Here is a 23,499-nt window from a genome sequence, read left to right as displayed (position 1 = left end):
AAAAAATACACACCCGTTTTGAATTTGCTATTCTTAAGAAGCATTGCCAGTCTGCCAGATGTGAACCATGCCTCGCACAGAAGAGCTCTCAGAAGACCTGCGATTAAGAATAGTTGACTTGCATAAAGCTGGAAAGGGTTAGAAAAGTATCTCTAAAAGCCTTGATGTTCATCAGTCCACGGTAAAACAAGTTGTCTATAAATGGAGAAAGTTCAGCACTGTTGCTACTCTCCCTAGGAGTGGCCGTCCTGTAAAGATGACTGCAAGAGCACAGCGCAGAATGCTCAATGAGGTGAAGAAGAATCCTAGAGTGTCAGCTAGAGACTTAGAGAAATCTCTGGCACATGCTAACATCTCTGTTGACGAATCTACGATACGTAAAACACTGAACAAGAATGGAGTTCATGGGAGGACACCACGGAGGAAGCCACTGCTGTCCAGAAAAAACATTGCTGCACGTTTGAAGTTTGCAAAAGAGCACCTGGATGTTCCACAGCACTGCTGGCAACATGTTCTGTGGACAGATGAAACCAAAGTTGAGTTGTTTGGAAGGAACACACAACGCTATGTGTGGAGAATCCAAAGGGTTTCACCTCTGTAATGTGTATTTATGTGTATCACATTTCTATGTAGTTTATTAATTTACTACTTAATTGTATATAACGAATGAATTCATATTATAGTATTATATTACTCAATTTTCTTTAAAAAAAAAACACATCTTAAATGAGTGTTCGATAGGGCCTTAGACAAAATATTATAATTCCCCAAAAGTGATTTAGTAATATCTGTGTAAGGGATAATCAAATAATTAAATGTAGTGAAGTAACGATAAAAGTATTATAAATGAAGAATACTAGACTAAACTAAAAAGTAAATCTAAATTGTACTTATAAGTACAATAAAGTGAGTAGCCTTTGACACGCACAGTTATAATAACACATTAAGTCCACGCTCGCAACATAAATATGCGCTAACACTGCGCACCTGTGTCTCCCTGGCGAAGAAGCGGAACCGGAAGAGGCGGCGAGATTTCGAAGCGCAGAATACATTATGTGAGAATTAAACAGTCCATGTAGCTGTTCCAGCTTTTATTTTGGAGGTTATTCTGTATAGTAGGCTAATTTTTTTTCTATTTGTTCCATTTGGCCTATAAAGGTAAGCTAACCCGTTCCCGTCTGTCCGGACCGGGCTGAAAAGTTTAGCTAGTTAGCTAGAATATTAGCCCAAAACAACGGCAGCTCCACACACAGCAGAGGATGGAAGAGGTGCGCTTGATTCATATACACTTGAAGCCAAAAGCCACCGTAGTTCAGTCATGTTCGCTCTCTCGTTCTGGATATATTTGAACTCCGTCCACTCGGGACAACACGATGATCGAAATAAACCTACCTTGGTCATCATAGAAAATAAACTGAATATTGAATATAACTTTGCTAATGTTACGATCTTTAAAGAAATAGTTACATAGCTGGCTAACATAGCGTAAAATACACGTGGTTGGGTGTTGTTCATGAATGTGTTTATATTACTACTCTTAATAAAATACACTAAATGTGTGGGATTATTAAATGTGACCTACAGAAATTATGTTGTCAAAAGAAGTAATAACAGCACTCCATTTTTGCTGTCCATCTCTATGATGAGGTAGCTGAAGTGAATTTGTGTTGGTATTTTGGGACATAACTATCACAATTTGAAATAAAGAATATAAAATAAATTAGGATCTCACTATAAAATAGAAATTCACTTATACTGTTTTCAGAGGCTCGGTAGTATATTCCTCCTGATGACTATTTGGTAAACTGATCTTGTGTGTTAAATTGATATGCAATCATTTTGTTCCAGGACAATTTCATTTTGTTTGTTGACATGGAGTTCCAATATAGAGTAAAAAAAAGCAAGCCTTTATTAGGATGTGTTAATCAATGAAACTAAATCCAGAATGTGTCCTGTTCCCCAGGGGAGGATGAGTGTGGACCGGGTGGCTGCTGTGACCAGCGGCCGGCCCAGCACCCCCCTCCAGGTGTCCTGGTTTGAGTTCCTCCTGGACGGCAGCCTGCTGGAGAACCACCTGCAGAAGTCATACCCAGGTCAGATCAGTGTGATGTACAAGGCCTTTACCAGATTGGTATTGGTCTCTTCATCTAGCAAACCAAATTATAAAACACAAACACTGGTTCTATTCGTTAAATAATCTGCCCTGTATCAACTGCGACACAACTTCCCCTTGAGTTGAACATGGCTAAAATGTCTTTGCTTATGAATGTATTTTTGATTAAAAAAAAAATATATAAATGAATGTTATGCCTTGGTTATGAAACAAAAATCTCTTCGTCATTACTCATTATTGAGTAAAGCACATTATAAGTTATAATATATAAATGTTTTCTCTCTATTTTTGTATCATGTTCAAAGTTGTTCAACTCAAGACATGCTTATTTTTGAATATTGCATAATTATCACCCATTTTAATATAATCCATCTTTTTTTTCTACATGTATAACGCTTAATTGCAAAATAACTTAAAAGGATTACATTTTGCGTGGACACCTTAAATAAATGAACTGCATGCTTTTCAATGTCCATATATGTGTGTATGTGTTTCCCACAGACCCAACACCAGTGCAGCTGATCATCCAGTTCCTGGAGCAGGCGTCCAAACCCTCTGTGAACGAGCAGAACCAGGTGCAGCCTCCAGCAGACAACCGCCGGAACCGCACCCTGAAGCTGCTGGCCCTGAAGGTCGCTGCACACATGAAGTGGGATCTGGATGCTCTGGAGAAAGGGTAAGAGTGTGTGTAGGTGTGTGTGTGAAAGGCCCTTTCATATACTGTTTAAGCTGAGGAAGACAGTGTGACTTTTCATGCTTTTCTTTGCTCGTCCACATTGCTTCAAGTCAATTTGGAATGTATGAAAGTCTATAAAATCATACAGATGTTTGGATCATGTTCTTGTTGATCCTTTCTTCCCCTCCAGTTTGACCATTCCAGTATTAAATATGTTACTCAATGAGCTCCTGTGTGTGAGCAAAGTGCCTCCAGGGGTGAAACATGTGGACCTGGACCTCTCCACTCTGCCTCCCACTACGGCCATGGCTGTCATCATATACAACCGCTGGTGAGTAAGATCCAAAGCTGATGTACGAAGAAACGTTTTGCACTTCAGATTGTTTCTGTCCCTTCAGATTGTTTCTGTCCCTTCAGATTGTTTCTGTCACTTCAGATTGTGTCACTTCATCAATTGTATTCACATTTGTCACAAAGAAGAAAAACTGCATGAATACAAATAATAAAGAATATTCAGAGTGTTTTTAATCTGAAGTATTTGTCTTTGTTTCTTCCATAGGGCCATCAGAACCATTGTGCTGAGCAGCTTCCCTGAGAAACAGACCAAGCCAGGACCTCACCAGATGAACATGTACATTCTAATCCTTCTTGTTGTACCAAGCTAAAGTTGTTAACAGAGCAAACACATTTCCTCATGCTTATTGTATGCAGTTGCACATTTAGGAAATACAAATATAACTTTATAAAAGTGCTCTATATGATGATTTGTTGTGCTACGGCCTCTCGCAGGTTAAGTATAGTGCAGCAGGAGAAGGAGATGACTGACAACATCCTCACTGTGGTGAGTTCATGTGTTCTTTATGACATTCTCTGATTTCTCTCCCAACGACATTGATGATATCTATTAACATGTTATCATGGTATCTATGCACTCTTAAACCCATTTCAAAATCACCTAAGAATGATCCAGGTAGACCTCAAAATGACAGCGTATTAGGCAAGGCAAGTTTATTTATATAGCACTTTTCTGTACGCGACAATTCAAAGTGCTTTACAAAACAAATTAAAAGACTTTTTAGGAATACATACAGTAAAAACACATTATATAATGGCATTTTACAACAGGCAAAGATAATAAAATAATAAAAATAAACACCACAGGTATACAATACATGTTTAAAAGGCATACTGTAGTTCAAATATGATCATCTCAATTAAAAGCAGCGGCAAAGAGACATGTTTTTAGTCTCGATTTAAAAATAGTGAGCGTTTCTGGGGACGTGCATGTTTGGGTAGTTTGTTCCAGAGTGTCGGGCATAACAGCTAAATGCTGCCTCTCCATGTTTTGTTGTTACTCTCGGAGCCGATAGCCGACCCGTCCCAGAAGACCTGAGGCACCTTGATGGCTCGTAATTATGCAGGAGTTCAACAATATACTTTGGTCCTAAACCATGTAATGATTTAAAATCAGATGAACCGTATTAAACCTTCTTATTATAATCTACTGTATAAATAATATCCTTGTGTTTTGAATGTGACATCGGATGAGGAGTAGAATGGATTTAGAAAACACTTAGCCTACATTGATCCTATTCCTGTTAATTCAAGAAGAAGAAAGTATAGCATATCAACTTTTTGCTAATTCCAAAGGACTTTTGAGAGACGAATTAACTTGCTTTTAAACTTCCACACTGGTTTACAGTATGCTCTCTTTTTCTAAATAATGGGGTCTTGTGAATGGCTGCTTGGGCTATGCGTATTATTTATGCATAACATCATATTTATATAAGAAATGAATCCAATATTTCTTTTGTCTCATAGTTTAGACATGCATTTCATGATATCCCCTATTAAAGGAATCCTGTTTTGTCCTTTTCCACCGGCTATGAAATAACCTCTCAAACCCCTTGCTGCCCTCAGCTGAAAGAGCAGGCGACAGACTCCATCAGTGTCCTGGAAGGATCTCTGCAGCTGAAGAAAGATTTCTATGTTCACACTCTGAGGACTCTGGACCTGCTGGCTGCTGACGCTGCTGCCAACGGGGAGACGGAGTACTCCACCGCAGGGCTCAGGATCAGTGCTGACGAGCTGCACTGTCAGGTCAGCGGTCTGCACAACGTACTATTAGATGAAGCTCATCGAAGCAGGGAGAACTTGTAAAACATCATCTCCCAATGAATCTGAAACAAAAAGGAAGTGTCACTCATTGCATTTCTCGTGTGTTGAGTCTGAAATGGATCTTAATTTGTACTTTGGTGTTTCAGGTGAATTATGATCTGGGAGGGATTTTCTTCCAGCAAGGCTGCACAGATCAAACGGCCTATGAGAAAGCCCGGGATCACTTCAGACAGACTAAGGAACTGTTTACTAAGGTAGATCCACTTGTGTATCACTTAAGTATTTAGTCGAAGATCATACAGTAGGCACATCGTTGGAAAAACACATTATGCTGCATTCACAAATACCAAAAGATGATATCATTTTATGGAGAACATTGTAAACAATATGTAAACCTAAACAATGATTCAAATGATTTCAAGGAAAGAAACATACATTTTGTTAAAAGATAAAACAAATATGTATACGCTTAATGCATACATATACTGTACATTACACTTCTATTTAGTTAATATACATATTGTATATTTGTATTGCACAATCTTGTCATAACTTCTTATGTTTAAACAATGTATTTAATGTGATTCTAATTGTAGTCATAAAACCCAATGGAACTTAACCAGCTCAGATGTGGCCTCTTTCAGTCCTTTTATTGTTACAGTTCGATACCAGTAGTAATTCATAGACACTTTGTTTTCAGCTGGATTCCACCGTCCACGTCCACCTGGATGAGAAGCGTCTGGCCGGCTACTGGAACGCCTGCAAAGCTCTGACTGAAGACTGCGACCCGTCAGACACACAGAACACGCCCTACAACCAGATCAACAGTCTGATCAGAGCGCACAACCACCAGGTCAGAGCGCACGCTGCAGGCGTCTGAACGTCTGTTTGGAACACCTACTGTAATATCAACTTGAATGAAAGATACCAGCATGGAGGCAGCAAAGTACTTGATAGGATGTATTCCTCTCTGACAGGCTGTCATTGAAGCCTTCATCAAAGACAACATGTGCCGCACTTTGCCAAGCAACTTCAGACGCTCTGTTCTCAGAGAGTTCCTGTACAAGGTCCAACAAGGGTGAGCACATCATTTCATCCAACATCAACTGCTTGCTGGCATCGCCTTTGATTTGATGTTTTTAATATATAGTGCAAAGAGTCCACTTGCATATTTATAAAGAATCTAACAAACATCTTCTTTCTCGATGCTCTGCAGGGAGTCCAGTCTGGACGAGGTTTGCTTCAAGCTGTGTGTTTGCAACGCTGTCCGAGACGCTTTGGAAGGAGAAGTGCTCAGCGTGCGCTTCCACCAGCTGCTCCTCAAGCCCAGCAAGAAGATGGTGGACTTCATTTTAGACGTACGCACTCGCCTTCTTGTGTCTCAAATATGTGCGTCTGATGAGGGATTCTTACAGGAGTAATTCAAGCTTTAGAGCTTCAACTGATTGAAGTGTTCAAACCTGGAACATTACATTACATTGTATTTAGCTGACGCTTTTATCCAAAGCGACTTACAATAAGTACATTCGATCAAGAAGACACAACCTTGAAGAAAACAGAATCATATAAGTACATCAGGTTTCATAGAGCCAAGTAATTCGAGTGCTACTCAACTGGCTTTAGATAAGCCAGCCCTTTATTAGTATATAAGTGCTCTGTTAGCAGTTCTTTGTTAGTAATTCTATCGCTCGAGGTGGAGTCGAAAGAGATGAGTTTTCAGTCTGCGCCAGAAGGTGTGTAAGCTTTCTGCCGTCCTGATGTCAATGGGGAGCTCATTCCACCATTTTGGAGCCAGGATAGCAAACCCACGTGTTTTTGCTGATGGGAACTTGGGTGCAGCGAGTCGTTTGGATGATGCAGAGCGGAGTGCACGCGCTGGGGTGTACGGTTTAACCATGTCCTGGATGTAGGAAGGGCCAGATCCATTCGCAGCATGGTACGCAAGTACCAGTGTCTTGAAGTGAATTCTAGCGGTTACCGGAAGCCAGTGGAGGGAGCGGAGGAGCGGCGTGGTGTGGGAACATTTAGGAAGGTTGAAGACCAGACGAGCCGCTGCATTCTGGATGAGCTGCAGAGGTCGGATGGCACATGCAGGTAGACCAGCCAGGAGGGAGTTGCAGTAGTCTAGGCGTGAGGTGACGAGAGCCTGGACCAGAACCTGCGTCGCTTTCTGGGTCAGCTGGGGACGTATCCTCCTGATGTTGTAAAGCGTGTATCTGCAGCAGCGGGTTGGAGCAGCGATGTTTGCAGTGAAGGACAGGTTGTTATCTAGGATCACACCCAGATTCCTTGCAGTCTGAGTCGGGGAAACGACAGAGGTGCCGATGTTGATAGTCAGGTCAAGAGTGGGACAATCTTTTCCCGGAAGGAAAAGCAGTTCAGTTTTGTCAAGGTTGAGATGATGAGCGGACATCCACTGAGAGATGTCAGCTAAACAAGCAGAGGTCCGAGCGAGTTTGTGTACAGGGAGAAGAGGAGGGGACCAAGAACAGAGCCCTGAGGGACCCCTGTAGTTAATTGACAAGGGTCGGACTCGGACCCTCTCCAAGTTACCCTGTAGGTACGGTCTTTGAGGTATGAGGTGAGGAGGGAAAGTGCAGAGCCTGAAACTCCAAGTTCTTGGAGAGTGTATGGAACATACAGAATATTTAAGTATGACTTATGCCTCTATATTTCCTTCACTCAACTATAAAATAAAGCTCAAATGACCTTTAAACAATGCAAAGAAGCATTATCCCATTTGGTGTCAGTGAGTGAAAACCCTTCTGCTCAGAGAAAAACATTTGTGGGACTTTTATAAAGATTAGCATGAGGATTCATAATAATCTTTTGCATTACATTTTAATTTTTTTTAATGAAATCTAACTGATAGGATTTTTTGGAATTGAAGTAAAACTGTGCAGACATTTGAGGAGCATGTATCTCTTTTTTTCTCGTGATAGTTTATTAAAAAAAAAAGGCTTCTGTACATTTGAATGTAATATTCTCCGTCCTGCAGGTGTGCACACTTTCACTGGGAAAAGACCGTCCATCCGAGTCATCCAGGAGGAACATGGCCACTTTCCTGAAGTGAGTATGAGCAGAGTGGGGTCACCTAAAGTGACGATACGCTGATGTACGTAAAGTCAGAACCGACAGCTGGCTGGAATGAAGATTGCTGTGCAGTGTTTAACATCTTAATCCTCTTTTCAATGATGCTTCTGTCGTTCTGCAGGACTCTGTGTGAGACCCTGCAGGAGCTGCCTCTGCTGATGGGGGTCTCCTCTCATAAGCTCTTTGTGGAGCTGCTGAAGGAGGAGGACAGGAAGGTGCTGGTGGAGCAGCTGAGGAAGAGATCAGTCACCATCAACCTCAGCGCCAAGCCTCTGCCTTCCTTCTATGACATTCCAGGTACGGCGTTCATCCAACGTGTGTTATCTGCTGGTTGAAATGCAAACCTCCCAGTCTTTTTGAAGCGTCTCACTTCCTGCATTGTGCTTCAGCTTCGTCGAGTGTGAGCATCGGGCAGCTGGAGCAGCAGCTCATCCTCTCACTGGAGCCCCGCAGGATCAGACAGATCCTCATCGAGCTGCACGGCATGGCTGAGAGACCCTTCTGGAGGGTCAACAGCAAGGTCAGAGCTCACATACTGACACAGGAGAGAAAACGGATATAAGAAGCATTAACATATTGGATATCTATATTTAAGGAGTAACAAACATGGTTGATTTGATCCATAGCCACCTTTAAGGATATTTTCAACTTTTTTTAGAAAATGTCTTATTGATTTTTAGATATAATGATGTATTTAAAAGACCACTTTCTGCTTGTGTGTACAGTGGGAAGCTCCTAAGGACTACATCAACGTGATCCTGGGCATCAAAGACAACCTGACTAAGGACCTGGTTTACATCTTCATGGCCAAAGGACTGCACTGCATATCAATAAAGGTAGGGCTGCACTAGTGAGGGAAATGTACAATAAGGTTATTGAATACGTCATCGAGTGCCGCCGAAGGACTGTTCCAATGTCCAGCATACTTGGAATTCTACCGAGCCCGGCGTACTTTGTAGCGAGAAATTTCGAGGCTGCACAAGTGTAGACTCCGGTCTTAAAATCCCCACAATGCTTTGCGCACGGAGTAATTTCCCCAAATCTGTGGCGGAAAATGTAAGGCCGGGCCTCTCATGACGCACACTTGCTCGCCTGTTCCACTCTTCGTTTTCCGAATGCCAGGAAGTATTCTTGCCTCGCTTCTGAAGCAAGACGCTCGGAAGACATGTGCTACCAAGCAAGCGTACTCGACATTGAGAAACACCCTGGGTTATGAAAGTGTACTTAGTTCTGCCATTTTGCTGCATTTAGCATACTGCTAAAATACAACATATTGCTTGTTGAATTAAAAACTCAATCAAAACATTATTTTATTTAACAAGTTTAACATTGAATCAAACATAAAAGACATCAATGAAAAAAAGAATTATAGTTATATTCCTAAGTATCTTTTTTTTCAACAAAAACTGAAACTGTCTTTTCAAATCAAAATCAAGTTTATTTATACAAACCAATATCACACAAAACGTTTTTCTCAGTCGGCTGTACGGATTAAAAACAAATAACAACATTGTAAACAATAAAATTAAAGGAAAATGAAAAGACAAGATATAAATATAATAAAATACAATACAAATACAAAATACATTGCAGGAACCAGGAGGACGAACACAGGGAATAATATGAAACCATGACATGGTGCTGCGTCAAATAAAAGAATGCTTACCTGATCAGTGCCTAGAAAGGTTACTGACTTAGAGAAAAACTAACCTAGCTCATCAAAAGGTAACAGTGATACAATAGGTGAGGAAATGTTTGAGGCTGTGGACAAATGCAACAATGACTGAAACACTTACAAGAGGTATATAAGCTTTGGGATTATAACAATGTTTAACACGTACATCCTCGTTTCCTGTCTCAGGACTTTCCCCACGCCCGACAGCTGTACTCCGCCTGCCTGGAGCTGGTCACCGAGTTCTCCCCGAAGCTGAGGCAGGTGATGCTGAACGAGATGCTGCTGCTGGAGGTCCGCGCGCATGAGACCATGGCAGCCGAGGGCAGCAAGGAGAGACCCACCTCAGACCTGGTCAGCAGGGTGAGGGGATACCTGGAGATGAGGATACATGGTGAGAGGATGGGAGCACCTGATTTTTACCTAACTATCATTTGTCTTACATCATCAATAGTTTAGACACTTTGGAGGCACTCTGACATTAAGGTCTATGTGGGTAGCATCACAATTGGCTCAGTCCTGCAGTAAAAAGAAGGGTCATTTATCAAGTTTGTACATTATAGAACAAAGAAAAACACAACTGCTACTCTGTCCTGTGCTAAACACAAAAACAGTAGCTTCAGATGCCCTGAACTCTCTGTTTGTCTCCAGATCTGCCTCTGCGCCAGGTGGTGGGGGAGGAGTGTGTGGCCTTCATGTTGAACTGGAGGGAGAATGACTACCTGACCCTGCAGGTGCCCCCCTCTCTGGTCATGAACAACCCGTACATCAAGGTAGACGGTCTGCCTGACTAATGCACTCACACAGATGATAGCTTGGCTCCTTTCTACATTAACAACACAAATGAACACGTGCCAGTGTGACCGGGCAAGCCCCACGTAACCGATACATTTAGAGCAGGGATGGGCAAATGGCGGCCCGCGGGCCGCATGCGGCCCCCACCTCCTCTTTTTGCGACCCTCAGATTAATTTATAAACAACGTAATTAATAAAAAAAACATTTTATTTTTTTTTACTTGTAGTACTGATACCGTCCACTAGACTCCTAGTTACGTCGCGAGCTGCGTAGATGATTTCAAATACCGCGAAATAATCTGTGACGCATTTGTGTGTATTGTGTTTGTTTCCTGGGGAAAGCCTCACAAGAAACACCGGCTGTTGTTATGCCTGCTGTGACGTTAAGTTGGCTCTTGTAATTATGCCTTTACAAGCTTAAAAGTTGTTTTTATCATCTGAATTTGGCGAAACAAGTTTAATATTCTTAAAACCAAGACTTTGTTTATTTGAAATCAGATGAAAACTAACTGTAACGGACCCTGCCGTGTTATCTACGATTGCTACGCTTTTCATTCATAATTTCAGCAGGAGGGAGGGGGAGCGGCGCTGAGGAACAGCAGTCTGACAGGTGCCTGTGTGGACATTCCCCTTATTGTGGAATAAGGGGAATGCAGAGACTGGCTACAAGTGGTTTAGGTTCAAGTTAGACAACTAATGTCTGGGTTAGTGTTCATGACTTGATGTGTTTGTCATCTAATGGTTAATCTCAATAGTTTTATTCCACTGTTTAATAACCTGTTCAATACAAACATGCCACTTGTAAAAATGAAATAACATTTCTGTGAACTGATATTTGTTTAGTGAGCTTATTAGAGGATGTTCCCATTTTTTGGGGATGTTCCCTTTGATTGTAAAATGTCAATGAAGATGTCAGACTTAGTATATTTGTTAATAATTACATACAACACATGGAATTTGTGTGCGTGTGTGTTCCAAGTGAATCTGCGGCCCCCTGGTGGCCAGTACATCAATGATGTGGCCCCCACCACCATCAAAGTTGCCCATCCCTGATTTAGAGTCTAGCTGACTAACAAAGTGGAGCATTGAGCGGCTTGAAAGACGAGTGGATGTTGGACTAAAATGTATCGAATAATAACAACGCTTTGTGTGTGCTCAATGCTTCGCCCCGACTCCAGAAGGTGTGCTGCCGCTGAATCGTCCAAATGAATCCGTTGTTGCAGGTGTAAGCCATACGAGTTGTTTACTAAAAGACTCAATTGCTCAACCAGCTGCACGACGGCCCTTAACAAAGCATGTTTGATGAAGGACCCTCGTCTGGCTGTGGGATGCTTTCAACGCTCAGGACTCTTGCTTTGTATTTGATTCATCCCCTCCCTTCTGATAGATCGGTCAGCTGCTGGCTTCCACGTGCAAAGAGCTGCCGGGCCCTAAAGAGTGCCGGCGCACAGCCAAGGAGCTGTGGGACGTGGTGGTGCAGATCTGCAGCATGTCCGTCCAGCACAAGAGGAACAACGACGGCAGAGTGGGGCTCATCAAGCAGAGGGAGTCCTCCATGGGCATCCTGCAGCGGTACACTGCCAACAAACAGATCTGAGAACACAATCCTACACGGAGACTAACGCTCATTCTGGTGCTTTCCTTCTCTCGCCCTTTCAGGAGCAAATTCATCACTTTCATCAAGAAACTTCGAGTAAGTCTTCGACAAACTAAACGCTCCAAACATTGAATCCATATAGGTTGAGGCGCTGATGGTGCAAGTGTCTTCTTGTTTCTCACAGGAGCCGCTGGTGTTGACGACCCTCATCTCGCTGTTCGTCAGGTTCCACAGCATAGTGCGGGTACGTCCAGGATTTCAGCTGCTGGAACTGTTCCACATTGATGGCACCCTGCGGAGTCCTACATAGGCTGTGTGGTGTAGGGTTCCTTTTGTCAGCAATTTGTTCACATTCCTGTGAAGTTGAAACTGAACCTGTACCGATCACTGTAGGGACATGTAGCTTCCAGAGCAGGAACAGCAGGGAGAGGGAAACACAAGATAGGGCAGGTAAGAGTTCACAGGAGAATGAGAAGACAAAATGTAAAAGGAACATTACATATTAGAATATCAACAATAGGATTAGGTCAAACAAGATGTTTCCACTTTTCTTTAAAAATATTTTGGATACGAGATGATCCTGTTCTTTTTGTTAAATGTACCTTTACAAATCACCCTAGGGATATTCAGGTTTCAGAACAGCAAGAGAAGTGAGAGGGAAGCACGTGGGCCAGGTAAGAGTTCACACAAGAACAAATAAATACACAGTTGAGGCCTAAATGATTCGCCCCCCAGGAGTTATGGAACATTTTCCTAAGATTCTAAACAAAGTTTCCAGCATTGATAAAACTTGATATAATCAAACATTGCTATTTAGTAGCTTTTGGTACATTTTGGAACATAACATATTTGTTTAGGTTTTCTTTATATCAAATATAGTGAAAAATGGGTCGGTCAAAAAATATCAGCCCCCAGGCCATTAATAGCCAATAGTGTACCCTTTCTGAGCCACAACTGACAACAAGCTCTTAGGGCAGTTCTTTGCAGGTCTCTGGAGGGGTTCTGGCCCATTCTTCCAGCTGGTCCAAATTGCATGGTTTCCGAGCGTGGACGTTCACTTTGACGGACGGGCCACTCCAGCACCTTGGTTTTGGTGTCCTTTAGGAACTGTTGGACCACGTTTGATGTGTGCTTTGGGTCATTGTCTTGTTGGAAGACCCAGCGACGACCTAAGCGAAGACTAAGAGCAGAACTTTTCATATGATCCCTCAAAATGTCACCATCATTTTCTTTGTTCATGAGGCCTTGCACCCGAACAAGGCTCCTGTGCCTGAGGCTGCAACACAGCCCCACAGCACGATGTGTTCTTAGGGTTGAAGGCCTCTCCCTTTCTTCGCCAAACATGAGCAACATCCATGTGCCCAAACAGTTCCAGTCTAGCCTCATCAGACCAAAGCACAGACTTACCCAACTCATCTTTACCTTTCAAATGTTCCCGGGCAAACCGCAGTCTGGCTCTGATGCCGCTCTTTGAGTGAAGGGGTTCTTCTGGGACGATGGCTCGGCCTGTAGCCCACCACGATGAAGAGCCCTCACCACTGTGTTCCTTGAAACATCAACTCCAGAGGAGGCCAGGTCAGCAACAATCATCTTGGCAGATGTCCGGGATTCTTGCTGACATCTGACTATTTTCCTCTCCAGAGTTCTTGAAATCTTGCGCTTTCGACCACGCCCAGGTTTGTTTCTTACAGAACTTGTACTTTGCAATGATGCAACGCACAGCAGTTCCAGACACTGTGAAGCGCTTGGAAATAGCAGTATAGCCTTGCCCCTTATCAAGAGCCTCCACTATCTTCTTTCTGAGCTCAAGACTGATGTCCTTTGACTTTGGCATGGTGAGTAGGAGTAGTAGTATAGTCCCTCTCAATAAGGTATTCAAGTGCCTGTTTCTTGGAGTCCTTGTATGCTGATTGAATGCTCAGGTGTGGTTTGAAAGCTGATTGGTTGATTAGGTGTGGCTTGAAAGCTGATTGGTTGATTAGGTGTGGTTTGAAAGCTGATTGGTTGATTAGGTGTGGTTTGAAAGCTGATTGAATGCTCAGGTGTGGTTTGAAAGCTGATTGGTTGATTAGGTGTGGTTTGAAAGCTGATTGGTTGATTAGGTGTGGTTTGAAAGCTGATTGGTTGATTAGGTGTGGTTTGAAAGCTGATTGGTTGATTAGGTGTGGTTTGAAAGCTGATTGGTTGATTAGGTGTGGCTTGAAAGCTGATTGGTTGATTAGGTGTGGTTTGAAAGCAAAAATTCACATGGGGGCTAATCTTTTTGAGCAACCCATTTTTCACTATATTTGATATAAATCAAGCCTAAAAAATAATTGTATGTACCAAAAGCTACTAAATATCACTGGTGAATGTTTGATTATATCTAAACTTTGGGAAGAATTATAGGCAAATGTTCCATAACTCCTGGGGGGCTAGTCATTTAGGGTTTTTAAGTATTTATTAAAATGACAAAAACAGAATTAGATGAAACCAGTTGTGTCAAATGCCCTTAATTCTTTTCTGATTTGTATACAACATTATCCTGTTTGTATAGTTAAGTTGAAGCTAAACCTTTATTAATCACCCTAGGGATATTCAGGTTTCAAAGCAGCGATAGAAGTAAAAGGGAAAGACATCTTAGAGCAGGTAAGATTTCACACCGCTGGTGCTCGAACACATTGTACGTGATGGGTTAAGAGGAAGGACATCTCAAAGTGGTTGACCAATCACAACAGAGCTGGCCAGCTAACCAATCAGAGCAGACTGGGCTCTGGTTTCAGACAGAGGGTGAAAAGAGGTGCTGCAGCACAGGCAGTATGGGAAGAATAAAGAGCTGTTTGAACACAAAGCATGGAGACATGTCCCGGTGGAGACACTTCATACTGATATGAACCTGAACATGAGTAATATGTCTTCTTTAAACTAGATTTGAGTCTTGTCTTTTTATGGAGAATATTGCAGGTTGACCATCAGCTGACGTTGTTGCCGTTTAATCTTTAAGACAAAAAGAAAAGAAAAAGGTTGTGGACGAAGTAAACCCTAGTAGTGACTCAAATTGAAAATGGCTTCCATGTTGCACCATGTGCACAAAGACCATGTTATGATGGAAGTTCTTTCTGCAGGACACAGAGTGGTTCTCTGAAGTGCTTACAGTATCCCTGGGTAACGTACGGTTTCCTCCCTCTTTAGGATGACATTGTAAATGAAGTGACAGCCGAACACCTCACCATCTGGCCATCTACTCTGCTAAAGTAAGAGCTATCTTTCTTCTTAATGAAATATTACCATTTCTCGAACAAGGCCTCTAAATGTCCTTTGTGTGTGTGGACCAGCATCCAGGCAGTGGATGTGGAAGCTGTGGCGGTGACGGTCAAAGAGCTGGTGTCCTACGCCCTCACCCTGAACCCGAACAACCAGTCGTGGCTCATCACACAGGCAGACATCTACTTTGGTGAGAACAGACCAGCAGCCTTTGTTCCTGTAGGGACACCTGCGGTCAGAAGTGTGTCCTTATATTTCACGTGTCAGTTTCGCTGAAGCCTGCTGCTCTTGTCTCTCTGTTTCCAGTGACCAATCAGTACTCTGCTGCTCTGAACCTTTACCTCCAGGCCGGAGCCGTGTGCTCAGACTTCTTCACCAAAACGATGGCCCCCGACATCTACTCGGACCAGGTACACGCAGAAACATTATTCAGACGTTCACTATGAACAGCTGGATCATTTTGAACAAATCAACAGTGATTTTAAAATGATAATTACAATGCTACAACATAATACATTATCTCTGATCAAATTACAATAATAAAAGAAAAAAGGATGAGACGAAACGTACTTTATTCACTGTTCTACTGTTAAATAACAGGATCCCATACGTGCACAAACACCTAATCTAGTGTGAGAAGAAAAATAGCCACAAGTTTTGTGATGGATCTTGAAATCTAGCCAGGATCACACTTTTAGAAATAGTCAGGATTTTCAGATAATGCTAATTTATTTATTCCATTATAAGTCTATAATTAACGTATTCGTCTTCCATATTGAATATTAAGTTGACACTGCATAATGTGGGTTATATTGAGCTTTATTAGGGCATGTGCTCTTTGTAAATTGATACAGCCATTTCTTTATCATGCTATATTAAATATTTGGGACTTCTATAATATAATCCAATACATAGGAACCAGTAGTCCCATGTGCCCGAATACTGACTATAGTTACTAAACACTTCTCAGCCAACTGTTTCAAAATGGTCTTGTCTTCAGATTTGAGTTGAGGCAAACCCACAGGAAATAAAAATGTCAGTTGCAACTATGTTGAAATGAATCCTGTATGAACTCTCTGTTGTCTGCAGGTCCTGAAGAGGATGATCAAGTGCTGTTCAATGATGAACTGCCACACACAGGTCAGAGGTCATCCACTCTCTTTTCCTAAGATTAATTGCAGCTGCTAATTGCTTTAGAATCTTAACGTCCTGATGTAAAAATGGTTTGTTTCAAAGTACAGTGCACACTTTGTTTTCTTCCGTTTTGAATCTGCCTTGAAGCGCCTGATGTTCCATGTTTAACTCTGTTCCCGCTTATCCTTTTCAGGTGGCTGTTCTCTGCCAGTTTCTGCGAGAGGTGGACTACATGACGGCCTTTAAAGCTCTTCAAGAACAGAACAGGTACGACATCACACACCCAACCGTTTAGACCGAAAGCCCGGTTCCGCTCACCTCTCACGTCCTCATCTGTCCCCACAGTCACGATGCCATGGACTCGTTCTATGACTACATCTGGGACGTCACCATCCTGGAGTACCTCACCCGTATCCTTTCTGAACTGCCCTATATCATATGCAGTTGATTTGACTTTCTGTTTTTAAGAAATCTTCTGTTACGAGGTCCATTTTTCCCCTTTTCCTTGACAGTGTGTTGAGACATTCACCACAAGCGGGGCGAGACGGAGAAGAGACAAATAGCCGTAAGGAGTTCAAACCTCAGTGGATTACATCAGGTTTATTCTAACACCAGGCTGTATATATAACAACTGCTGTTCGACTACTTTATAGAGTTAATCTATCTTTTTAAATATGAGTCAAGTTTGTTGCTGTCATTTTGATAGCCATCATCGAGGGAATAAAAAGTGTTCCCTCGATGCATTTCAGATATTATCTATATGTCAGATAGCGGGTGTCTTCCAAGGTTAATGCATTATTTTAGCTCATGAAACATGTACAAATTCCCAATGTGCGATCAATAAAGTAAATCTAACTTAAATGGGGTTTTGGAAGTCAGTTCTCTACCATGTCTATCGATAGAAACGAGTGGTTTAAAATGCTGTTGAAAGAGGTGTAATATGCTATACACAACTTTAAACTCCAACCAAATGTTGCAGATCACCTAGCCGTATGATTTCAGAGGCTACAATAACCCGTCCTGCCTCCCTCAGATCAAAGCCATCGGGCAGACGGAGCTGAACACCAGTAACCCCGAGGAGGTGCTGCTGCTGGCCGCTCAGAAGAGGAAGAAGAGGTTCCTGCAGGCCATGGCCAAACTCTACTTCTAGGAGAGTGTGAATCACTGCCAGGCGGGGGGTGGGGAATGTACATTTTTTATTTTGTGGTAGAAAATAAACTTCTAAAATAAATACAGTTGCTCATTTGTACACATGCAATCATTTAAAATGAGAATAAGAAGATAAATCACTGACTCTTCATGGCCCTGAGTCACACACAATGGCTGGATCAGCTACAAAGTCATCCATTTGAAAACAATGACCCTGAAGCAGTGTTTCAAAGATTTGATCTGCTGACTACCAACATATTTCATATGCTACTAAAGTAAACAATTGCACATCACTTTCATTTCCTAGAAATGACAATTCCATTCTTTGAAAAAAATTCATTTCTGAATTAAAAGCACCCAGTTGCTAAAATCAAGCAAAAAAAGCTTTGGCCAATCATTCAGAGAGATATGACCGTGGATAAGCATCCAGAGACATTTAGTTCAGCGGGCGGTAAACTCTTCAGTGTTCGGGTTCAGTCCGCCTGCCTCTGCTTTGGAGCCGTTTCCAGTACTCGAGCTCTTCTGGCTGGGACCTGAACCCCGGCCCTCTTGGTTCACACTCTTCAGAGTCTTCCTCTTGAGCTTCAGTGCGAGACGCTCTTCTCTGTGCTGCTGGGCGGAGTGAGGAGCTGGCCGCTCACTTCCTTTTGATTGACGCCCTCCTGAAACAAGACGAGTAAAAAGTCAGAAACCAATAGAATAGCTGCAGCAAAACAAATGTACTTTGAGATGTGTTAAAGATACAGCTCTATTAAAACAGTCCCTTGGTGTAAACTCCAAAGAATGCACACCATACATCAGTTCCCCTGATTTAGTTTATTTAATATCAAACTAATAATCTATTTAAGACGAATGATAGAGGCTTTCCTGAATCTTAATCCTGATTATTTGTCATAAACCGAATCTTTTTGAGTTTTAGTTTAAAAGATATAGCTGGAGGGATGTTTGAAGAAATGATTGACATTTTTTTTCCATTAACCAAAAGATTAGATAAATAAACATGACTATTTTTTGCAGCCCTAATAGAGACATCTAGTCATAAAGAGTCACTCTTAACAAAAAAGATCTCTTTACTGTTAAACAGTTTATTTAATTGTACTAAATGTTAACAACCATCTGTGTTAATGATCGTCGAAAACCCCACTCTTAGTTTGTGTGGAAAGAATGTAGCTCCTATTCTTAAGGAGGCTAAAGTACTTATTGTAAATCACCTGAAGAAGCCAAACTAATGCACTATCTCAGCAGAATATACGAACCAGCATGCTCATGTAGTCCAGGTGCGTCTGGATGTTGTGTCGGTCTTCTTTCTTTATGCTGACAAAGTCTCTCAGCGCCGCTCTGCCAAAAAAGCTAAGTGCCTCCACAGTGGGGGCCATCCAGCTCACACACTGCTGCAGGGAGTGTGTGCACAGACCTGAGACACACGGTACACATGGTTACACACTGGGTCAGACCGTGGATCAGAAACGTCACGTCTTATGAATAACGACCTCGGCTCCTTCCGACACAATGTGAATCTTACCTGAAACTCTCTCCACTGTTTCCTGATGAATGAAATGACTCAGCACCGAGGCAGCCAACACTCGATACTCAAAGACCAGAGAGTTTATGTTGATGATGCACAAATCTAAAAGCTGGGAAACACAAAAATACAAGAGAAAACCACTTTAGACATGAGCCACACTTAAACTGAGGAATACATGGCATTATATAAGGTGGTTAAGTGTCTTTTTCTTAGTTAGAGGACATAAACAGGAACCATAACACTGACAGATTCTTTGCTCTGGTATAAGATACAGAAAGACGAGAGATATATCTGAATAGCACTGAGGGAGTGCCGTTCATCACAATGAATCTAATAAGCAACGCAGACATGCTCATTTTTTGTTTTTTAACTCCACTGTGAGACAGGGATTTGTGTCGGTACGTGCGCTTAAATAACACGAATGGGAACACCTACCCGTGTCATTTGCACGTAAGCCTCCTGTGGAACCTGTGACTCCAGCAGGTCAGAGTTCGTGCTCATGGATGCCACCTGGAAGTAAAGCTTCAGCCAGGAGACGGCTGTTTCAGGACAAAGGCTCCACTTCAGCGCCTGAGGGAAAGGTCACGTTGAGTGAGGCAAACATCAAATTAAGAATAACGAGTCAAACTGGATATACTTATTATAGTGTTACCTTCAAAATGATGAGCTCCATCTGCAGGATCTCCTCTTCATAGTAAGTCCCTGCAGTCACATAGGCCATCTGTGCGAGCTTGGGAGGACAGGCTTCCTACAAAGACAGGAACATGGCTTCATTATTTAAAGAACAAGCATGTTATACTGTATGTACAAATCAAATACAGTTGTGATGCCGTCAAGTATATTGGGACGTGTTGGTTCTCACAATGCTTTGATGCCTGCCTGTTGTGCCTTACCTCCATCTTGGATGCTATAAAGAGACAGGTTATCCCGATGAGCTGCAGCATGTTCTTCTCAATGTTGTCCTGCGTCAACATGAAGCGGTCGAAGTAATCCTGAGCCAGGTAGAACGTCTGCCGGTGCAGAGTGTAGGCCTCACTCACCTGGGGAGACAACGGCAAAAGGAAGAAGGTTAAAACATGTTGTGAAGAAAATGGCATGACTTTTTCAACATTTCTTTCAAGTTTATACTATTAGGGGAACATATCATAATTGGACAAATAAAACAGTGTTAGCAGCCTGATTTTAAATTGCGTTAATCAAGATATCAAACCAGGCTTGAACACCTATGGAGACGGGAAACTGGACGGATGTCACACAGGCAATAACTAACTGGGTTAGAATGTTGTACCTTTTTAATGATGCATTTACAACTAGTCTAGACATACATTTTTAACTGTGACAAATATTTCATGGAGCATGTTTGTGTGTTTTGTTAAGACTCATACCTCAATTAACCAGTCGAGCAGTATGGATCTCATTCTGGGCTGTATCGCGGGGTGTTTCTGCATGAAGCTCTTGCTGTGTGTGTAGCTCTGCTCCCTGCCCACCATCTTCACCCACACGTCTTCAGGAGATCCCCACCTGCACACGCAGACAGAAGGGAGGAGCAACAATGGTCTTTAGCCAATTCAATTCAAATCGGCAACTTTTCAGTAGTTGTAAAAATGGCCAAAAAAGAAATCCAGTCCCTCAAATGTGAAAATGTTCATGTTGTCAGTAAGTTTACAATAAATAAAAATGTCGTGGGGTTTTAAATGACTGTATTAAACTGTCTGGCAGAAGATAATTACGAGTCAAACCATGGCTGAATAGTAAATGAAACTCACCCAAGAGGAGGCAGAGGGGACGGCTGAACCAGGGGGGGTGTGCAGTCCACTCCCCTCACAGCAGCTTTGATGAGAACACGAGGCTCAGCCACGCACTCAAGTACTGTATAGTTCTGAAATAGAAACGAGAACATTGAAGGCAACATAGAGATAGAAACAGCACAAGATATTTCTGCAATGCTGATCTGGTCTTTAAGGAAATGATATGCTTGGGGGAGGAAGAAGCATTTGGCTCTTTATAACTGTAGTCTATTCTCTTGCATCCCTGATGGCACTCTTTGCTCCTAATTCTACTCAAAGAAAACAGTGCATCACTTTGTTTCATTGTCCAAGAACAAGGTTCCAGCTTCTTAGATGTGGAGATGTCCTGCCGTTATATGATTAATATCTCATCAAATAGAAAATCATTTGGTTTGTAATCTGACAAAACAAGATATTTTAAGACTTCCCTTTGCACTTCGGATTGACATTTTGCTTTCTTTTCTGTCATTTTATAAACCAAACAATAAATCACTACTTAAATAAGCTCTCACATCCCCATACATAACACTAGTGTGTTTATATCACTGTATGTATAGCATAAACACTGATTCATATCATACTCAAGCTGTTTATCCAGTAAATAAGTGTACTGTTAGTATTACTATTTACACACTGCACTTTATATGCTTTACTAATGCCTGCATAGCTTGATATGTCCACATGGTATATATTAAACATATACATACCCATTACAGTTTATTCCACATTCTGAATAGATATAATATGTGAACTACTCAACACTTAAAAACCGTGTTGCACTCTGAGTTGGAAGCTAAAGTGTATTTCATTGTCTTTGTACCTGTATTCTGTGCAATGACAATTAAGTAGAATCTATTCTAATGAATGAATAAAAGAAGGGGCATACCTTCTCACACTGCAGCTTTGACAGGGGCTGGATCTTTTTTCTGTTGCTTTGCTGAAAATAAAAGAAATAAGTTGTATGTCAGATCTCTGTGTATATAACAACTAATGAAAACTGTTCTGTAGCCTCATAAATGATTAGTTTATTACCTTAGTTACTTTGCTTTTCTGCCTTGGAGCATTTTCAGATCTTTTCTGCAGGCGACCACTGCAAAGAAAACACACTGAACTCAACATGGAGTTGTCGATTTTACAACAGAACAACTAATCATCATACATAATAATTCATATAGCAACACAATGGGTATTTACCTTCGTCTAGACATGGTTTTGGAGGTTGCGGTCTGTAAAAAATAATATTATTAGAAGCAACGTTAGTGTTTGTTAACCAGGAAGTTGGCCCTCAGATGAAAACAGTTTCAACCAGCTGCAGCAATCTTGCACAAACAGATTCATTCATTCAAAACCAAGCCCGTTGAAATCACATTTACATACTATCATAATTTAAATCTCATCCTACGCGCCAACATTATTAGTGAGCGCGTAAAATAAGCCCCTCTACAGCAAACACCAGCGAATCTGCTCCTAAAAGCACACTTTAAGACACTTTATATGACCTTTAGAGATATTTGAGCCCTGAAGATCCTGCAGTTTAATGCTACAAAAGGACCGTGAACACCACAAAGAAACATGCAGTGAAGCCCCCCCAAACAGCCACTACTCTAGCAGCAACACAAAGGCCTGTGGAGGACATTTTGAGTAGTACCAGTGATAAAATGACTTGAATTCAGTACTAACAGAGAAGTACACAATCCACAACTATTAAACAACCGATATGTTACGGTTTGTTTTACTTTTACGTGATATGTATAGTTAGTTACATCATGATTTAGACGCATTAATATCCAACTTTACAAACCAGGAACAGACAGCAAAGGACTCATTCAAACTGTGTTTCCTCTCCACACATTTCCCCAAAACAGTCACCACTGTTGACCGGACTACTTATATATAGCTAATATTTGCTAACTTTTATGCTAGCTTGATAAAAACCGCAACAACTCTACCTACAAGCTCGACAACAACCGAGTTTACAAAACTATCAATAAAATAACAAACAAACTACAGCTTTAATTGTAGCATACACGTACACACTTGCCAATGACTTACTTCTGAATGACCCAGAACTGTAAAGGTACAACTCTTAGCTAAAGAGGCTAGCTAACTCTTCAGGAGCAGTGATGTTTGCAGCTTACCGAGTCGGTTCCGAGACCAAATTAAACTCGTTTCCAGTTGGCGCTGGCGCCAACAAATGAGCATCTGCGGCAGATTGCGCATGTGTGTAAATACTCTCAACCCTAAAGCTGACAGCTCGTTACCCTGAACATTAACTAGAAATTAAAATAGGCTCACGTATAACTTATAGACAAGTTACTGTGATTGTGTAGTCATTAACATTATGCTGTTCTATTCGTTTTATTTCAACCTACTTAACGCGGCAAGAGGAGTTGGTTCACTAACTAACGTTAAACTAGCAACTTAATAGACACACCTTAGGGTAGTGTTTATTTTCTTAAATAAAACGTTTGGTTTGAGTATTATTAAGTCTTTATTGTAATAGTAAACTTGTAAAAAAGATATGAAACTTAAATTAACATGTATTCTTTTGTTTCTGTCAGTTGCTTCTTCCGGTCTCTCTGTGGTGGGCGGGGCTA

The 23,499-nt window shown here is 41.6% G+C and overlaps 2 protein-coding genes across 6 annotated transcripts; one reads left to right on the top strand and one right to left on the bottom strand.

The window, feature by feature from the left end:
- Positions 1-1,002: 1,002 nt before the first annotated feature.
- ints8 (integrator complex subunit 8) lies at positions 1,003-17,672 on the top strand. 4 transcript variants are annotated; one of them, XM_034093816.1, is made up of 29 exons: positions 1,003-1,055; positions 1,159-1,268; positions 1,964-2,093; positions 2,615-2,789; positions 2,980-3,120; positions 3,349-3,420; positions 3,579-3,630; positions 4,710-4,889; positions 5,054-5,161; positions 5,608-5,760; positions 5,885-5,985; positions 6,124-6,265; positions 7,906-7,976; positions 8,122-8,297; positions 8,390-8,520; positions 8,726-8,836; positions 9,862-10,066; positions 10,324-10,445; positions 11,855-12,039; positions 12,127-12,160; positions 12,249-12,308; positions 15,236-15,297; positions 15,379-15,497; positions 15,614-15,717; positions 16,397-16,447; positions 16,635-16,708; positions 16,787-16,851; positions 16,963-17,006; positions 17,475-17,672. In XM_034093816.1, the coding sequence occupies exons 2-29, from the start codon at positions 1,260-1,262 to the stop codon at positions 17,589-17,591; spliced, it is 2,994 nt and encodes a 997-aa protein (XP_033949707.1). In that variant the 5' UTR covers positions 1,003-1,055; positions 1,159-1,259; the 3' UTR covers positions 17,592-17,672. The 4 variants fall into 4 exon arrangements, with proteins under 4 accessions (XP_033949707.1, XP_071060896.1, XP_033949706.1 ...); XM_071204795.1 differs by lacking the exon at positions 1,159-1,268 and having other exon boundaries at positions 1,008-1,055; XM_034093815.2 differs by having other exon boundaries at positions 1,041-1,268.
- Positions 17,673-18,093: 421 nt separating this feature from the next.
- Positions 18,094-23,119, bottom strand: LOC117454694 (G1/S-specific cyclin-E2-like). Of its 2 annotated transcripts, none has more exons than XM_034093820.2 (12): positions 23,041-23,119; positions 22,097-22,128; positions 21,935-21,992; positions 21,789-21,839; positions 20,882-20,994; positions 20,501-20,636; positions 20,009-20,155; positions 19,768-19,863; positions 19,551-19,685; positions 19,113-19,224; positions 18,847-19,004; positions 18,094-18,252 (listed from the first exon to the last, which is right to left on the bottom strand). In XM_034093820.2, exons 2-12 carry the CDS (start codon positions 22,108-22,110, stop codon positions 18,175-18,177), a joined length of 1,098 nt encoding a protein of 365 aa, XP_033949711.1. In that variant the 5' UTR covers positions 22,111-22,128; positions 23,041-23,119; the 3' UTR covers positions 18,094-18,174. The 2 variants fall into 2 exon arrangements, with proteins under 2 accessions (XP_033949711.1, XP_033949710.1); XM_034093819.2 differs by having other exon boundaries at positions 22,955-23,077.
- Between the last annotated feature and the right edge of the window lie 380 nt (positions 23,120-23,499).

This window comes from Pseudochaenichthys georgianus, chromosome 11 (assembly GCF_902827115.2).
Source record: "Pseudochaenichthys georgianus chromosome 11, fPseGeo1.2, whole genome shotgun sequence".
NCBI classification, from domain to species: domain Eukaryota; kingdom Metazoa; phylum Chordata; class Actinopteri; order Perciformes; family Channichthyidae; genus Pseudochaenichthys; species Pseudochaenichthys georgianus.
This window is presented reverse-complemented; position numbering and strand designations above follow the sequence as displayed.